Here is an 18,924-nt window from a genome sequence, read left to right as displayed (position 1 = left end):
CAAATTAAATACAATGTGCTGTATACTTGCCTCATGCAAAGGCTAGGTGTGATTTGCTTCCAAACTATTCTTAGGGCTGTGCCTAAACAGAATGCAGCCATCTATAAAAGCACAAAGCTTTGGGCAGGGGAAGAACCCTAAGAGGCAGCAACCCAGTAGAGCATAGGACAAATGGTAGTTGTTCTGCAAAAACGTGCTGAATGAGGTCTAAGTTGAGGAATTTATCCCGCTCTGTCTTTCTCTTACCTAAAGGAGAAATCTGTTCACCATTTCCAAGCCAAGTCCAAGTTTTCAAGTTGACTGTCAGCAAGTCAGGTTTACACATAGTTACGTCTTTATTACCCTCTGTGCATTCCCAGGTACGAAAAAGCTTTTAAGATCAGAGAGTATCACTATAAGGCCTAATGGATTACAATGTACCACAACTGTATTTGTGTCTGTAAAAATGATTAGCACATGGAAATGGGTAAAACAGAGCTCATCAACTCCCAGGTGAAAGGGCATGCACCCTCTGCTAAGTGTAAGAGGTTATCAGAGGCCCACCAGCAGCCATGGGTTCACAAGGACAGGGCCTGAGAGAAACCAAGCAGTGAAGGGAATATTTTCATGCACAGTCATTAGTTAGTGATGCACTGACATGGCTTGACTGCCTCTGAACTTTAGGAAAATGATGATCATTTTTCACTGGCTGCTTGCTTTTCTGCTAGCTTTTCTTTTCTGTGAGTTTCTGGTTGGGCTGGATTTAAAGAGCGACCCCAACAAATCAGATTGGTAGGCTGTCAGTACCACTCCAAATATGGCCCAAGGACAGACACCAGCCACATCACCTGGGAGCTGTGTAAAAATAAAAATTGTCAGACTCCCACCCCAGATACAGGTGGGGCCCCCCAGTGTGACCTCTCCAGGTGATCCCGATACACACTGAAGTTTAAGAAGCATGATCCACCGATCCTTCCCCCCTTTCTCCCTTAGAACCAAGATCCTCAATCCGGAAGAGGGTGGCAATATTGTCAGGTAAATGCCACATTTCTCAGCCGCCCCCAAAACAAGTGTAGGTCAATGATACACATGTGCAAGCAACTGGAAGGGACGTCCAGGAGACCAGTTAGTTTCAAGGGAGGCTGGCTCAGCTGAGATGTTCAGTCCCTTTGCTTTCTGCCGGAATTGTGGATGCGAGGACTGGTGCTCCAACAGCCATCTCAGTCCAAGAGGCAGCCTCCATGATAGAAACTGTACACTAAAAGTTAAGGAGTTTAAAGGCAGGAGTCTGTTCCCAAAAATCAGATCAAAAACATCCATATTAGCCATGGCTTTCTTTCCTTCAGATTTTTTATATGAGAGAGAAATAAACTTTGAACTTAACATACATGTATTCTAAACCTGCTTGTTTGGGTTTTCAGTTATATTCCATCCATCCTAATCCTAACTAAATCCCAAAATATTATGTCAGTGTGCATTCAGAAGCTCCCTAGAAAAATAAAGGGTGAAAGGATAACACCTTTCCCAGGGCTCCTGGGAGCTTTGCCCACTAAACCAATGCCTGCCCGCTCCCATCCCTTTTTCCACATAGAACTTTCTGGCACGTGGATTTAAGTAGGAACTGATTAAGCTCTGTAGAAAATGAACAAGTATGTCTTCCCTTACCTGGTTTATAAATATAAGAAATTGGCGTGTTCCTTGAGGAAGAGAGGAACCAGAGAGGGCAACCACATTCAGATGCCCACAGCTGACTGACAAACAAATAAGAATATCCTCTTATAATCAAAAGGTTTGACTAATTATGAGATCACTGCACTTCACTGTTATTGCCAACTGAACATCCATCTTGCCCACTTGCTGTAAGTAAGAGGAGGCAGCAGGTAGGAACTGTGGTTCTTTCACCACTAGATCCCCAGAGCCAAGCTCAGAGACTGGCACATAGTAGGAGCTAGGTAAGGATTTGTTGAATGAATGAATGATTAAATGGATGAGTATATTCTAAACTTTTCGTATGTATACTGATCCTTCCAACTTACTCTGGGTAAAACACTCAAATGCGTTTCCAATGAATGGCTCAGGGAATGTCAGTCGCATTGTCCCATCCCCCAGAGACTAGATGGGACTCCCTGCAGTTGGGTGTCAGTGAAGGAGAGACTGGTCCAGAAACACAAGACAGAGTGTCACTGTAGGCCTTGTAACCCACTCCTAGCTCCATGTCACCTTGGTTGCTTCATTTAACCTCTCAACGTCCCTACATGCAAAAAAGAAAGTTGAAGAAGGGATTCACAATATTCCCCCACAATCCAATCTGTTTACGAATCCAGAAGAGCCCTTCATGTCTAGAAATAATCTCTGGCCTCAAGTCTTGAAAGTTTGCTTACAATTATTTTTATTATGATTTTAATGAACTAATACAAGGTACCAGAGAATCCTGGGAATAGGGTTATTTATTATATGGCCTCGGGCTCATGTGCTATAAATGTCACAAAGAGGCACAGCCCTTTCACTAATTATTCCAGTAAAACAGGAGATCAAATATCAGCGCAAGAGATGACACAATACAGCTGAGACTATTAAAAGGAAGTACCCAAACTGGGTATCATAAAATACATCATGAACTGTGAACAGATTTGCTCAATGAACAGGAGCCTCATCTTTTAATCTCCACGGATGCCATCAAGGAGTTTCTCAAGGTAGAACGTGAAATGAAAAAGAAGTGTCTGGCCAGGAATGGACATTATCCCCCAATGACCTGTCACAGAGACTATTTTTAAAGTAGCATTTATCTCAGCAGAAGTGACAGCATTTAAGAAGTGGCCAGGTACCAGTGCCAGACAATCCCTTCAAGGAGAAAGGCTGCAAAGAATGGCTGCACGCTTTACAAAGGCCCAAGTGATGGATGAAATGGGAATTGCCCTTGGCCAGTTAGACTGCTGGTTTAAGCAGCTAGAAAGATAATGCAGAAGTTAGAGCTTGAAAATCAGGTGGAGTTCACCCCAAAATTATTGCAGCCACCTCAACACTCAAAAACTAATCAGGTCTTAGATTTATAAGATCCATCTTAACTAGAAATGTAGACTCTAACTGCCTTGTAAATTTCTGATGTAGTAGCTGCTCACTGAATTGTAGTATCCCGGTGAAGAATAATGTCATAAGGGATGTGGTAATCCCAGGCTTACACGATTCTCTTATATGAACCTAGCCACTCTATTTCATGTCATAAGAGTATGGAAAGTATATTACAGCTATATTACATTGGGCTTCTCATTACTGACATAGAGCTTATGTTAGGTAACTCTTACAGAAGACTGAGAGAAACAATAATACACAATGGTATATTTATATATTTTGGGGAAATAGGGTGTCAACTCAGAGCTGATCTGTCTTCCTTCCCTGTGCAGAAAAAAAAGAGTGACTAAAGATGTAGGGGACAAAAGAAGGAAAATAAACATTTTAACCATTAAAACTGATTTCAAATCCAGGGTAGAAAAGTGTCATAAAATTTACTCTTACCTGCTGTCTACCTGTTACTTCAGAGAATACCAGAAAGATTTTCTGAAGCTGTCACAGGGCCTAAGCATGTCTCCAAAACAGAAAACACTCAACACAGTCACCACTGTTCTGTTTAAATTTGTGGAGATCTCTGGTAGGAAAGTGGGACACTTCACAGCATTGAGAGCTCTGCGAATCACCTCAAACCAGCAGTTCTTGCCAACCGGTGTTCACCTGGCCTCAGCCAGTCACCTCCAGGGCAGGAGCCCCTAGCTCACTGCCACTCCCATGCTAAGTTCCAGTGGATGAAAAATTGTTCCTTTTCTAAGTGGTCAAGACTTCCGTCTACTGCTGACCCCATCAGAGCCGTCTGTCTAGGTTCCACACCCCACTCCACGCCCGTTCCTCTTCCAAACAGCATCTCAGGAAAGAGTTCTCTTGGAAGGAAACACATTTGACATCCACTACACCCCTTAACTTCCAAGCCATGTGCTTCCAAAGCTCATCACCGAGACACAGAGCATAGACTTCTCATGGAACCTGACCATTAGCACAAATATGGGACATATTTTACTGCTAAAAGAAACAAAAAATTTACACTTCGAAGAACTATGGCTGCCCTTCTCCTTGTCTCCCTCGATCGCCCCTGTTGTCCACCGTGTTTTGTTCTTGCTGCAAACCAAGTGCCAGAACCTCATAGTGTGTCTGGGTGTGCGGCAAAGTCAAACGCCAATATTGAGGACAGTGCTCATGAGTTTCAAGTGATCTGTGTAAGGGAGAGAAATAACTGCTCCACCTACACGAAGAACAGGGCCTGGATTAAATGAACTGTACAACGTGAGTTTGCTAAGTGCACCCTCCCGACAGCAAGTTAAATGGCTATAAGAAATTGTGCTTGCATTTCATGCCATCAGACCCAATTTCCCAGAACCTGAAACACCAAGTCCTCCCAAAATATGGCTTCAATGCTGGCAAATATTTGCAGATACTATCTCTGCAAATTAAGTATAAATACAGTTCTGTACAAAGTAATTTACAGAATACCAAAACCATTCTGTTTCTCTGAATAGATCAAAACAGAAGTAAACATCATTCTTGAATTTACCACCTAATCATCATGGAAAATTCAACAGACACTTGAGCGGGAAAGTAGATTTCTATAGATATTGCTAAAATATTTGGTTTTTCTATATCAGAGTATCTTCAATGCTATTGTGCCAATTTTCAAATGGAAACTAGGATGGGTAATATTCAATGTAAAAATATATGTATACTGTATTTCAATATTCATAGCCTGATACTCATACGATGACTCTAATTTCCTCCCAAATCAATTTGCTAGGTCACTGGGGGCTCTGAGGAAACTTATGGAGGAGCTTGAGTGTTTCTCACTCTCAAATTCATTTTGAAATGCAAATAAGTCCTTGCACCTCACTTGGGGAAATACACACTCCTTGCTTATTGTGTGCACCCATAGAGGGTGCTATCCTCCTCCTGCCTTGGGCTGGGGAGACTTGAAGCCAACCACTGAGCTCTGTGATTCTAAGGGTGGCTCAGGACACCTCCAATCAGTCACCTGAGTTACAGACATACTGACAACTGAAATGCGTCCTAAACTAACAGCCACAAAATCAGCGTCTCCTCCTGTGCTATCCAGGTGTCCTCAGGACAGTGACAGACAGGAAGTAGGGGTGTATTTAAGGTTCCTGGACAAGGTTCTTCCAACACTTCCTTTCCCCATAGGCTGTTCACATCAGGACCTGTTCCCGAGTCTCTGGCAGCCGAAGAGCAATCAGGCCACCACCAACGAGAGAGGTGGCAGCCAGAAGGATGGGTACCACTTTGGTAATCCCAACAAAAGAAGCGAAGATGGTGTTTCCCAGGATAGCGCCAAATTTGCATAATCCATTGAGGATGCCAAAGGCTGTTGCCCTGTGAAAGAAGAAGAAAATAAATCATTCTGAAAGCCCAAACTAGACCTCCTTAAATGAGTGGGATGGGATTATTTCTTCACCTTGTTGTGAGGAAGGGATAGTGAATGTGTGGGAGGGAATTTTTTCCCCTAAATGGACAAGTAACATTTGGAAATACAGAATAACCAAAGGTGAAAGAATATGTAACCTCACCATTGAACAGCAATCACTACTTGTTAACATTTTGGAGTATTTCCTTCAAACTCGTTTCTTTTTCTTTTCAAATATCTCTTTTTGAAATTTGCAGAGGTAATAATGAGTATTGTGAAATACTGACAGAATGAAGAAGGAAGCAGCAGAAAGGTAAGTTTCTCCCTTAATAAACACCTCACACCCTCTTGCAGCAGAGACAGCTAGGTGTTCCTAAACACCTAAAATGTAAGACTACATTTCCCAGACTCCCTTGTTTCTGAGTCTGGCCATGTGACTAAGTTTTGGCCAATGGAATGTAAGTGCAAGTTGGCAGCTCCCAAGAAACTTCCTTAGAGAGATGTCATGAGTGGTCCTTTTCTTCCTTCCCTTTCATCCTTTCTCCTTCCATCCTGCTTCCTGCAAAGTATAGGTAGTCTCATCTGGACCCTGGCTGAGGTCATGAGAGGGAGGACAACAAAGAAAGCCTACGGCGCCTGGTCTGGACTTCTGCAGGGCATTACGATAAAATGCCTACCTTCCTAAGGCCGCACTTATCTGGGGTTTCTGTCATCCCCGGGGGGACCCTAATCCTAAACCCTCAACACACTTCCCAGTGACAACTATGACTAACCATCTCTCCTTTCTGGACACCGTCTATACACAGAGTCAGTATTCCCAGCATTATCTTTGCCCCACTGAAGTAAAATGTTTCTTTTTCACACCACATTATTAAGAATATGACTGTATTTTGTATCTTAAATTCTTTTCAGATTTTTTTCTATAACTGTACCACACTATACCTTTATAATCACTGGTCCCCAATCCCAATCTTTTCATTTTCAGAATTTTCTTGGATATCGGCACACGTGTATTTTTCCAGATAAACTTTAGAATAAATTTTTCAAGTTCCCAGAGGGGGTAAATTTTTTCATTGAATTTTGAATGGACTCTTTTAAGTTAGAGGAAAACTAAAGAATATTTGACTTTCATGTAAAATTAAATCTTAGAATTCAGGAAAGTATATTTTGACATATATTTTCCTTCCTTTATGTCTCTTAGTAAAGCTTTATGATTTTCTTCAAGTAAGTGTTTCACCTTTCTTATCAAATTGATTCCTAGATATTTGATGATCCTGCTATTAAATGGATTTTGATTTTATTTTAATGTTTTGATACATTTTTAAATCTATACATTATTAACTTAGGTTTATTACTGATGACCTTAAACTATTTTATTGTTTCTAGCCACCTCTTCAGTTAATTTTCTTTGGCTTCCTAGAGGTGACATCACATGCTATTGAAATGGTGGTATTTTCTCCTCTTTTCTTTTGTAAAACTTAGAAGTTCCTGGTTCAGGGGAGAGGGGCTCTAAGTATGGTAAGCTGTGCTTTCCATAGCTGACTATAACTGAATACCTGTGTCATCAATTTTGGGATGACCACTAAGGTATTTTTGCAGAATTGCATTTACCTGCCTTCCATGCCCCTTCACATTCTTTTCGGACACAGGGCCATTATCTGCTATCTTGAAATTCACAAGTCCCCCTCCAAGAGGAGAAATAACTGCCAAGTAATGGCCTTGACCATACGCCTTTAAACAAGGCCTCTTCCCATATGGCTTGATAAACCCTGAGCAGCCCTGCCTCATTCTCTGCAAAAGCCCGAGACCATCATGCCTCATTCCCACCCGATGCTCTCTCTCTGTTTCTCCTCCACCCTCCATTTTTCTAGTTCCCCAGCTTTCTCTTTATCTCCCATTGGCAGGCCTCGGTTAACCTGTCTTTGGGTCACATACCCCATATGGTCTCACCCCCATTCCTCTCTCCTGGATGTGGTTTACCCTGGTGCCTTGCATCTTGCCATCTCTGCCACCCTATCAAGCCTCAGCCTGCTTACTTCCAGGTCTATACCAGCCCCCATGCAGATGAAACTCAACGCCCTAAAACACATCTGGTCCATGGAACACCAGGAAGTCCAAGATGGCAGGGGTGGAGGATCTTGGAGCAAGTAGATTTCTGGCCAAAGAAGTCCAAACAAGCCCCAGGGGGAAGCCCCAGGAAGAACTGACCTCTGGTTGGTGGGATACAGCTCCACCGTGATCACATCCAGAGCATTCCAGGCAGCAATGCTGGTCCCACAGAACAGGCACTGCCAGCCGATCATCGCGGACTCACTGTTGCCAAAAAACAGGAAAAAGCAGCAGACAGCTGAGGTCAGCATGGAGCCACCTGCAGAGGGAGGTCAAGAGCAGAAAGAAACATGAAGGCCGTGTCCGGGACAAGGCGGTCACCTGCAGGGCTTGCCCCTTCTCCCATCTTCACAGATACCCCTGTAGTAGGTCCATCTCTACATGGAGAGAGCACAGCCTGAAGCCCCACATGGTGCCCCAGCCATGGGACTAGAACCTTCTACAGGGTAATGTCACCAGGGTCAGCTCTGGGAAGGACTCTTAAATTCTCCCTCTGCAGTGCTGTCCAGTCCAGAATAACTGGGAAGGCAGAGGAGGCGTTGGCTGAGAATCTGTCATGGGCTGGACATTGTACGAGGTGCCTGAGATACAACAGTGTCTAGAAACTCCATTCTCAGGAGCGTGATTCTATTGGGAACATAACTGTAAATGGCTGCAGAAGGACCCTGTTGGTTGTGCATTTATGCCCATCTCCACTGCCCTTCTCAGCCCTGCTCTGTGTCCCAGGAAACTGACTCCCATGGACTGCATACGTGGGCTCCTTGCCAGCTGGGAGGAGAAAGGAGTTGGTATATTTCTTCCCAGCTCTTGCCCTGTTCTGTAAGCCCTTTTCTGGCAATGGCTGCATCCCTCCAGGTCTGCAGGTTCTTCCGGGTGCCTCGTCTGTGGCTCCGCTCTCACTGGGCTCTGTTACTGCTATTTTCTCCATCCCTACAGCCCTAGAGGTGGCACCTGCTACCCAATCTTGCTAGTATCTGGGTGCCTCATCTGCCTTATTTGTTCCCATAACTGTAACCCTACCTTTAAAAGCCACCCTATCAATAAAGTTTCTCCTCTAGAACCCTCTGGGTGGATTCTGGTTCCTATCAGGACTCTGGCTGATGGAGTTAATGATAAGAGACCCCACTGAAAGAAGGTGTGTCAGACCCTGCTGAAATCCAATACATCCAGCCCGGAGGAGCTTGGGAAATCTGCAGCGGACACACAGGGCAAGGACAAGGAGCATGGCTGGCGATGCAGCCGAAACAGCCAGCAGGAAGGAAGTTAAAGCGGGACCCAAACGACCAGCTGGGGCAAAGGGCAAGAGCCCCCAGAAGGCCCCAGGACCCTGAGGGTGGGTGGTTCCCTTGTCCCCAAGAAGCCGGAAGGCTGGCCTGGCCTCACCAACAAGGGCCTCCCTGGGGGACCTCTCCCTGGAATCTTACGCTGGACCTGGACCACCAAGACTGGTACCGAACCTGCTGATGAGCTGGGAAGGGGTAACTGTCTGCTTTGAAGTGTGCCGATTCTGGGAAGCGACAGCTGGGGTCAGGTAGCCTGGTAACCTCTTTCCAAACAGCTAAGAGAGAACTGGGTGGGAGGAGACCGGCCTCTACTGGACCACGAGTGCCCTGAGAGCAATATCACCTACATGCATGCCTCCCTCAAGGTGGCCAGCTGTGGGCTTGGCTTACAATAAATGTTGACAAGTATTTGTTGACTATAAAATATTATCATCAGATAAGTCAAGTGATAGGGAACTGACCCTGCAACTATGTTAGGGCTTCTTGCTATAGGTCTCTCTGGCCTACTTCCACTTTCATAATCCTTAGTCTCCTGCAAGTGAGAGACCCAAGTTCAAAGCCCAGCTTCATCCGTGTGACCTTGAGCGAGTCACTTAACCTTTTGTGCTATCTCACTTTCCCCATCTATTACATGTTGATAAAAAACAGTATCTGCCTCACAGCCTCACTGTGAGGGTTCCATAGGTTAATATTTACAAAATTCTTAGGACAGAGCCTGACCTGTAATAAGCACTTCCTAAGTGTTAGTTAAATGAAATGTCTCATTTACGTCTGTCTCTCCCAACGGATAATCCATTCCTTAAGCACAAGGATGCTGTCTGGGTCCATTACTGCTGTATTTCCATTGCCTACTGCACAGCCTGGCAGAGAATAAGTGCTGCTTAAATTAAGTTTTATTAAATTAATAAATAAAGAAGAACAGCCTCATTAGAAACTTCTACTCTGTTGTTAGCAGGACACCACTTCTATCCTGGAAAGAGAGTAGTGAGCCAGCAGGGACGCATCACGCTCCAGCAGATGCTACAGGGGCCAGGGAAGCAGGTCACCCCCAGAGGGATTTATGGAGCACCTGGTAGTTAGTGTGCACCAGGAATATTGCTGTTGATCCACTGCCTGCCAGGCCTTTTACTAAAGATACAAAGTAGGCACTGTCTGAGGGCTTCATCTGGCTCAGGAACGAAATACAGACATTAATAAAAGGGTAAGATATAAAGAATGGTAACTATGTTCCAGATATCCAGTTCAGGGAGAATGCCTTTCTTTAGCACTATAGAAATCACTTTAGATCTGGGATACATTCGTGATGCCAAGAAAGCCTTCAATGGCAAAGAAAAAGACGTCCATTCTCCTCCAGCCCTGCCTGCCCCCTGTACCACCCTGCCCTCTGCTTCCGTGTGGGAGTCACCAGCAGCTGGTCGCAGGCAACGGGCCCCACTGTCGTTCACACCGGTGCCCACCCACCTCTTGCAGATACTACTTCCCAAGAGCTTCCTCACTGCTCCAGGACCTGGTCATGGAATTCACTGTTCGACCCCGGGACTCAAAAAGCCAATGACAGAGTGGCAGAAGGGTCACATGTCTATATGCCTTATCTCACTGGCGCAAACAGAAGTATTATTTTAACAATTTTGAAACAGAGGCTCAGAGGGATAAAGGGAGTTGTGCAGATTCAGAAGGCAAAGGTTGGCTGAGATGGCCCCCTGGGCTTTTCCACCCTCTGCTGAAAAGCTTGGTGCTCAGGCTAATCTAGGGAAGAGGCCACCTTCTCGGGTTCCGGTCAGTTCAGCAGCACTCCTGGGTGGCAGCTCTCAGGCAGGCACCGTGCTGGACATGGTATTACAGAAGTTAGGAAACCACTCTCCCTTTCCCAGGTCTAACCAGAGGAGACAGCCCAGTCTGCCACGCCTACAAGATGACCCCATCCTCATCACCGGATGCAAAGGCTGAAGTCACAGCCATTCCTTGGAGTTCACCATTCTGCATATTCATACTACTGTTTATAATAACAATATTTGATATGTGTCAAACACCAGGAAAACATTCCCTTCCCATGAAAACCAGTGTACTCTTCTCTGATGAAATGACTGTAATTTATTTTGTTTCCCTTTGAGCTTTGTTGCAGGGAGTTGATATTAATTTTCTTATCAGGTACATCCCTAGGGCAGATCCTTCATGGTGTGTTGATTAGATACTGTCCCCTTCTCCTGGCCCCACTCATGGTCTAACACATATTTTTACTGGCCCTGGGTGTATACATTTTGTTTCTTGTGTACCATGCATGGCATGTATTCCTACAGCAAAACACTACAAGTCCTGGTGGAATGAAGCAAGGCACACATGGATCTGGCTACCATTTTTGAGAACCTACAGTGCACCACGCACTATAAGATGCTTTGGGTGCATTATGTTCAACCCTTACAAAACCCCACCAGCTCATTACCAGTATCCTCATCTTATAGATAAGTAAACTGAGGCACGGAAAAGAAAAGGAACACGGTCAAAGTCAAACAGCCTGTAGGTGATAGGATTCCAAATGAGTCTGTTCAACTCCAAAGCCCAAAGTGTTATGACAATTCAATAATAATAAGTAACACAATTCATCTTAAACCCATCAAATGAAACCAATGCTCATTTAAGAGCACTTGATGTATTTTTCTTAACAATAATCTTACAGAGCAGGAAGTTTTAACATCCTTCATGCTCATAGAATAAGTGGTTGTCACAAAATTGCTCAGTTGGGAAAAGAAGATGAGTCCCTGGCTTGGGCCATAGGTCTCGGGGCTTTAGAGATGTGCCTCCTGGCCCAACTCCAGCAGATTCCATCTCACCTGTTAGGTTTCCTGTGCAAGATTTCTTCAAGAAAAAAAGATTCCACTGCCTTAATAATCTGCATACGCACGCCTGCAACCCCGGAGCACAGGTGTGGCATCCTCATCAACTCACCCATCATCTTGATCCTTCCCATTCTATCCATGAGCAGGGCAGAAATGATGTTCCCAGGCAAGACAGACAGACTGCCAAGGAAGCTAACGAGGTAAGTCAGGAAGTCGTTATCTTGCTCGAAGTCCATGTGGCAGCCTTCCTTCTGTTCCAGAAAGGTGGAGTTGATAAACCGACAGTTGATGAACTTATGCTCGTAGAGGTCTGGGGAGAGAAGGAAATGTTTGGCTCATGTAAAGCGGATGGGGGCTGGGAAGAGACTGGGGCTGAGGCAAGGATGAAGTTGCGCCCCTTCCGTGGGCAGGCTGCACAAGCTCGTGGCAAATACACATTCTCTACATCAAGGTGCTGTGCGGCCGGGTGTGGATGGAAAGAGACACCTCCAGAAATGGAGTGACCTGGTCAACTTTCTATAAGCAAGGGGAAGCGAAATAAACATTCCCTGAGAGGCATGTTTAAATACATCCTTTCTCAAGCCAGGTAACAGCCCTGTTTGTATCAGTGAGGTGATGCAGAGGGCCACAGTGGCTGGGCCACTCCTCCGGGCTACCCACCTTACAGGAAGCAGAAGACAAGGGAATGAGGCCCAGCTTGAGCTGACCGCCCCAGAGCCCACAGAGAAATGGGAATGTTCTCCAAATCGAAAACCATTTGTGCAGTGGTTTCCAGAGTGGAGGGGATGAATAAGTGAAGCACAGAGGATTTTTAGAGCAGTGAAACTACACTGTATGATGCTCCAGCCATGGGTACACGCCATACATTCGCCCAAGTGCATAGAGCGTGCAACACCACGAAGGGACCCTAATGCAACTGTGGGCTCTGGGTGATTACGATGTGTCAATGGGTGTTCATCAATGGTAACAAACATACCACCCTGGTGGGGGGGTGTAGATAATAGGGGAGGCTGTGGGGGGTTCGGGGCCATATGGGAATCTCTGTCCTTCTGTTCTATTTTTATTGCAAACCTGAAACTTCTCTAAAAAAAATTAAGTTTTAAAAAAACATATAAATCATTTGCTTTGGAACTATTCCCATGTCTTCTGACACCTTCTAACACCAACTGTTCTAAAAGAAAGATTGTTAAATAGGCTCTCAGGAAATGTGGGTTTGGGGAACTGGCTCTGCTGCTGACCCCCTTATTAATGTTTTTTTTTATTACGTATGGTTGATATATGAGCTTGTATTGGTTTCAGATGTATAACACAGTGGTTCAACAGTTACCCATATTATTAAATCCTCATCCCCTCTAGTACAGTTACTATCAGCATAGAAAGATGTTACAGAATCACTGATTATATTCTCCATGCTGTACTACCATCCCCATGGGGGACCAACTTATATTGTGATGGCGAATTATTGTGCCCCTTTATTCACCCTCCCACTCCCCCACAAACCACCCTCCCTCTTGGTAGCCACTAGTCACTTCTCAGTGTCTATGAGTCTACTGCTTTTTTGTTCCTTCTTGCTGCTGACCCTCCTTAACCCCCCTGAACTCCCACCTACAAAACTGGAGCAACACACAGGATCATCTCCATTGCTTCCAAGCTCGGTCATTTCATGACTACAGCTGGTTGCAAAAATCCCCATGTTAAGTGTATGCAAACAAAGAGACAGCATTAAAACTTGAAAGAAGAAAATAAAAGCTATGCTAAGTTTGGATGATACACAGCAAATGTATAGAACTCATTCTTATTTTTTAAGGTTCAGGCTAAAAAAAAAATTTAGGATGGTAAATCCCATAATGGATTATTTAGAGACTGAGGGATATTTTGGAGACCAGATATAGAACCTTTTGGGGGTTGACATTATGGAGGAAAAAAGGTGTTCTGGCATAAACCATCCCTTGGTGCTGATGCCAGAGAGGAAGCACTGATGTGGACATAGTGCAGGTGGTTCCGTGGAAAGATCACAGACTGTGGAGCCAAACGGCGGAAGAATGAATCCAAGCTCCCTCTGCCTGCAACCTGTGGACTTGGGCAAGTTGCTGACGCTTCAGGATCCTTAGCTATAGGATGGGGATAATAGTACATTTCCCACTTGAGACAATGTAGGTGAAGCCCCTGGCGGAGCTCAGCTTTCTTACATCCCAACTCCACTTGGTATGGTATTAATTTGTCAGGCTTTAAGTAGAAGTAACAAGGAGTGAGGAAGGGGTGGAATTTTGTGATTTTTTTTTTCAGTCATGGAAACCTGAAATAGTATGCCTTTAAAATATCTTATCTCATTTCATGCACAAAGCTTAAAAAGATGCAATTGTCCCTTTTTTGTTGTTGTTGTGAGAACATGAGTCTTGAATTTTGCAAGTTTCAAATTATGCAAGGTCTTCAAGAATGCACTCTAGGTATAAGGTGTGGCCCTCCTGGAATGCTGTTTGTTTGTTTTTTGATCTGTGTCATACTTTGTTCCTACCAAAAACCCATAGTCTTCAGCATCAGACTTGTTGAGAATCAAAACGCCCACCTGGACGCGGTCTGTTTCCATTTTAAATGTGATAAAATATGCAGGTAAATTAAATGCCTGCAACCAATTCGTTGCCATATCTGAGGCTAGAACCCATTTCTCTCCACTAAAGCTCAGCACTCATATCTGTGTATATTTTATTGCTCCAAAAGCTTATGGCCAAGCAGTTCGGTTCATCCGCCCAGGTTCTTACCTGTGTTATAAAAGATGGTTGATTCAATGGTGCAATTTTTGAAATAGGTATCAGTAGATGTAACATCTTCAAAATAGCACTCGTCAAAGAATGTGTCCTCAAAGAGCACATGTTTAAAGTACATCTTTGTGAACCTGTGGAAAAGATATTAGCCTCTGAGTGATTCGTCCAGGAGAAGAGGAGACATATAACCAAAAAGGAAAATGCACAAAGGCAGAAAAAGGAGAACTGCAAACCGAAAGATGCAAAAATATTATTTGCAGCCAAGACTACTTCCCCACTTCTTAGTTGTTTGTTTTTAAATGAGGAAGGACCTCAGGAGTGTGGACACTGGGGTCTAGTTCGGGTCCACTGGGGGAGCAGTGCATCAGCCTGATGGTTCCCAAGCACAGGTCCACGGGTCTGTTGCATCAGAATCGCAGTGTGAAACGAAAAGAGTGACAGCATCTCACTTGGTGAGGAGTTTTAAAAACATGCAGGTCCCTCTGCTGATCTTGGAAGGTTTGGAAGCAATTGATTTGTGAGAGCCTGAGAATCTTCTTTTTTTAAAAGTGCCCCAACAAAGATGTGAGGAAATAGACACTTTCATTCAGAGGGTTGGTAAAATATAACTGGTGCAGCCTCTTTGGGGAACAATGTTGCAAAATTTCAAGTAATCCCTTTGATCTAGGAATACCACCTCTTACAACTTACCCTACATGCGCCTGCTCACACATTCTGAAGGATACATTCACTGATGCTCATTGCAACATTTATTATAACAAGAATTACTAGGCAGATAATAGGTAGTTAGGTAGACATCATACAACGGAATACCATGTGGCCATTATAGCTATTAGGTAGATCTGTATGTTTTAATATGGTACGACCTTCAGGATATATTTTTAATGGAAAAAATCAAATGTGGCCCAGTGTTCACAGCAGGTGACAATTCAGAAAGGATATGGCACACCCTCCAAAGGCATAGACTGTACTTCAGAGTATTTCTGAGCTTTGTTATAGCTATTGCCACTTTAAAAATTTGTTGGGACTCCCTTTTTGTGTTAAGCTGTAATTTACACACAGTAAAATTCACCCTGGTAGATGTGGTTGGTCCTGGGAAGGTGCAACAGGGGTGGTAGGAATGATACAAAATTAATTTTTCCTTTAATAAAAAAGTGTATATGTTACTTTTTCACTTAAAATTAAACAATAAGGGGGGAAAACACCTTAAGTGATTGTGAGGTGCAGCCATATCTGGGAGCCGCTGTACTATTCCAACTCCTACATAAGCCCAATAGGGAAGACCGATATTACATTAAAATTGGTTTACTGGCATACATTAACATCATCTCTGTTGATTCTATTTATTAAATATGCTCAAACATTGAAGCTAGAAAAACCCTGGATATATTTTCATTTGTGAAGAATTGCAACCTATCCACTCATTCATTTGTCCTTTCATTTATTCACAGATCCAGTCTCCAGCAAATACTTACTGAGTGTAGCCTAGTCACCATGCATAATACAGTGCTGAGGGTCATTGCTCCCCCTCAGGGCCACCAGAGAATCCAGTCCATGCCCACATATGATGGCCAGTTCCTCTTATCCCTGATGCTATGTTGTATTCTGCTCAGAACCCTAACCGAGCACCACCTGTCATTAGCTTCTGCAAAAAGACCTCCTCCCTAGTAAGAAGGCCGGGGCAAAGGCCTTCCAAAGAGAGGTCCCCAGTCCACCTGCATCAGAATAAAATGGGAGGCTACTCTGAAAGATGCAATTTCCTACATTCCAACCTAGACCTCATGAATCATCACCACCAGAGGCAGAAGCCAGAGAGAGCACTTTTAAAAATGTGGGAGTCATTAGTCTAGAAATCCAGATTATTTTACTTAGGGCCAAATTTGCTACAGACTTTCAAACAGGGACCTACAAAAGCTATCACCGAGCTCCCCAGATTTCCATGGAACAACTAATTGATAAGCCTTTTGTTATAGGAAGATGTCTCTGGTTTTAAAATTATAATGTAACTCATTATGCTGGGTGTGTTTACTCAAGAAAGCTCTTCCCGTAGACTATCTCAGTCTTTGCCTTTCTTAATATACCCTTCTCTTTAATACAGTAATAGGCTGCTGGTGGGGCCTTCAGTGCTATTTTCATGTTCTGCCAAGGGTGGGTGAGAAAGCAGAGCCATAAATCATAATGAGCCTGATGCAGGCAGACCTTAAAATGTATCTCCAAGTGAGTTATAAAAAGCCAAAGTTATAAAGGAAGAGACAAAAGGAGAAAGGGCCAAGGCTTGTTTTATGAGTCTTTATATCAATCATCTCCTTCGATCTCCAAGTTACATACTGAACTGGTCCGAGATTCTTCATCAGGAGAGTTCGAAGGCTAAAGGAAAAGTTAGCAAAAGTATCTTACGGAGCTTCTCCTATGAGAAAACAGACGCCATTGCCAACCCAGAGTCCGTGGCAGAATTACTGCTACAAACACTTTATTTCAGTTACCCTCAGGCCCAAAGCAGAGACCCACCAACCACTCTCAACTGTGTGGAAAGTCACATCTACAAGTGTTCTGGACTTGATGGCACCACCTTTAAGAAACTCAGTCTAATTGAAGAGATAAACAAGAAAACTGATAATTAAAATTTAGTGTGATAACTATCAAGATAGTGGTAGGTTATAAAATCACTTCAAATGGGGCACTTGCGATCTGGTTGGGTTGGGAAAGGCATGAGGGGGCGAGCCATCCAAGCACAGACATGGAGGCAGGGAACATCCAGGCAAAGGGAACAGCATGTGCAAAGACACAGAGGCATGTTGCATACACCCATTAATTTCCCTTTCTAAAAAGGAGAGAATTCTCTTTCACACAAATTATATCGCCTTTATGGAGAAAGTAAACACAGGGTATGGCTCTGTAAAGCTTCTACGCACATGCCCTACTGATAAGCCTCTCAGGTACTGTGGACTGAAACAGACCGATTCCAAAAAGACCTGGACCCCCAGCCTCACACATTTCCTCACATCAGGTCCCGATCTGAGGTACAGCAAAGCACAAATAAGAGGATCATTCACATCAGAAAATACGTTTGGGCCTCATTGGCTTAAAGAAAGGAGGAAACAGAAAGTCTTGCCTGAGTGTTTTCTGTAACTTCTTAAATTCTCCGAACGTAGTCATCGGGTTGTTACCCTACCTCTGATACCACTCTCTAAAATATGAAGAGTGGAGTCCAGCTTCAGAGCTTAATTACCAAGAGATCTTAGGCAAGTCTCTTCTCTATGGCCCTACATTTAAAAGTCTTTAAAATAGGATTGAGGAGAAGGTTCTTTCCAGCTCTAGTACATGGTTCCATAAATGAGAAGTACCTTTACTGTGTGTAGCCTGAGAAGAAACAAAAGAGGGGATTGAGGATATGGCCATATTACTTCTCCAAATCATGGAAATATTATTTCATGGAGAAATAGACTATTTTCATGGTGCCACGTCAGCCAAAGAGGATCCCCGACGACACATGTTCCTGTGCCTCTGTGAATCTGCCTGTAAACCCAGTTTCTTCCTCTCTGCTTTCTTTATCCTCAAGGCTGCTCAAATGCTGAAGTCACAGCATCTCATCCTGTCTCTTTTATAGAAATCCTAGCCTTTGGGAACAGTAACTGAAGCAGAATTTTAAAATTAGAATATAGGTAAAAAGAGATCATAAAGATAAAAGCAACTATTAAATCTCCAAGAGAAAAAAAAGTAGAAAAACTTTGTACATAAATATAGGTGTAAGCATCCTAAACAAAACACTAGTTTAACCATGCCAAACTCTGGAAATGACACACAATTCCTTTGCCTATAGTAAATGGACAAATGAAATGTGGTGGTACATTCCTACCAAGGAATGATGCAATGCAATAAAATAAACAAGCTGCTGAATGTGCAACAACATGGATGAATCTCAAGCGCATCCTGCTAAGTGAGATTAAAAGGCTTCATAGTGTGTGATTCCATCCATGCGACATGGACAAGATCATCGGTTGCCAGGGGCTGGAGTTGGAGGGAGGATTGACTATAAAGTGGCTTGAGAAAACTTGGGGGGTAATGAAATTATTCTCCGTCTTGACTGTGGTGAAGATTTCATGACTGTGTGCAACCAGCAAAACTCCCAGACCTGTAGGCTAAAAAGGGTGTATTTTACTGTATATAAATTACACCTAAACTAAAAAAAGGAAATCCCAATAAATTTCTGAGGTAAGAATAGCTACAACAAAATCCAAACGAAGCTCAAATACTCACTAGTTTGACTCAACATTCCGATCCCCTGTATAACTTAGAAAAGAAGAGATGTACCCATTTCTTAGTCTCTACTGTCCTACATAAATACCTGAATTTCAAGAAAAAATTATAAGACACACAAGGAATCAAGAATAAAACAACGTGATGACAAAACAAAGTAACATAAAAAACCAAAACTGGATCTGACATCCATGTTGGAATTGACAGGTAATTTAATATTACTATTATTAACATATTAAAGCCTT

At 43.5% G+C, this 18,924-nt stretch overlaps 1 protein-coding gene across 9 annotated transcripts in view; it reads right to left on the bottom strand.

Annotated features, from left to right (window-relative positions):
* Positions 1–316: 316 nt before the first annotated feature.
* SV2B (synaptic vesicle glycoprotein 2B) overlaps positions 317–18,924 on the bottom strand; it is a 156,890-nt gene continuing 138,282 nt past the window's right edge. For all 9 annotated transcript variants that reach the window (XM_037000582.2, XM_073227005.1, XM_073227011.1 and 6 more), the window contains 4 exons: positions 14,420–14,553; positions 11,770–11,970; positions 7,643–7,802; positions 317–5,403 (listed from right to left, as the gene is read on the bottom strand). In XM_037000582.2, coding sequence (XP_036856477.1) covers positions 5,220–5,403; positions 7,643–7,802; positions 11,770–11,970; positions 14,420–14,553 — 679 coding nt within the window. In that variant the 3' untranslated portion in view covers positions 317–5,219. The remainder of the gene's footprint in view (positions 5,404–7,642; positions 7,803–11,769; positions 11,971–14,419; positions 14,554–18,924) is intronic.

This window comes from Manis javanica, chromosome 18 (assembly GCF_040802235.1).
Source record: "Manis javanica isolate MJ-LG chromosome 18, MJ_LKY, whole genome shotgun sequence".
Taxonomy (NCBI): domain Eukaryota; kingdom Metazoa; phylum Chordata; class Mammalia; order Pholidota; family Manidae; genus Manis; species Manis javanica.
This window is presented reverse-complemented; position numbering and strand designations above follow the sequence as displayed.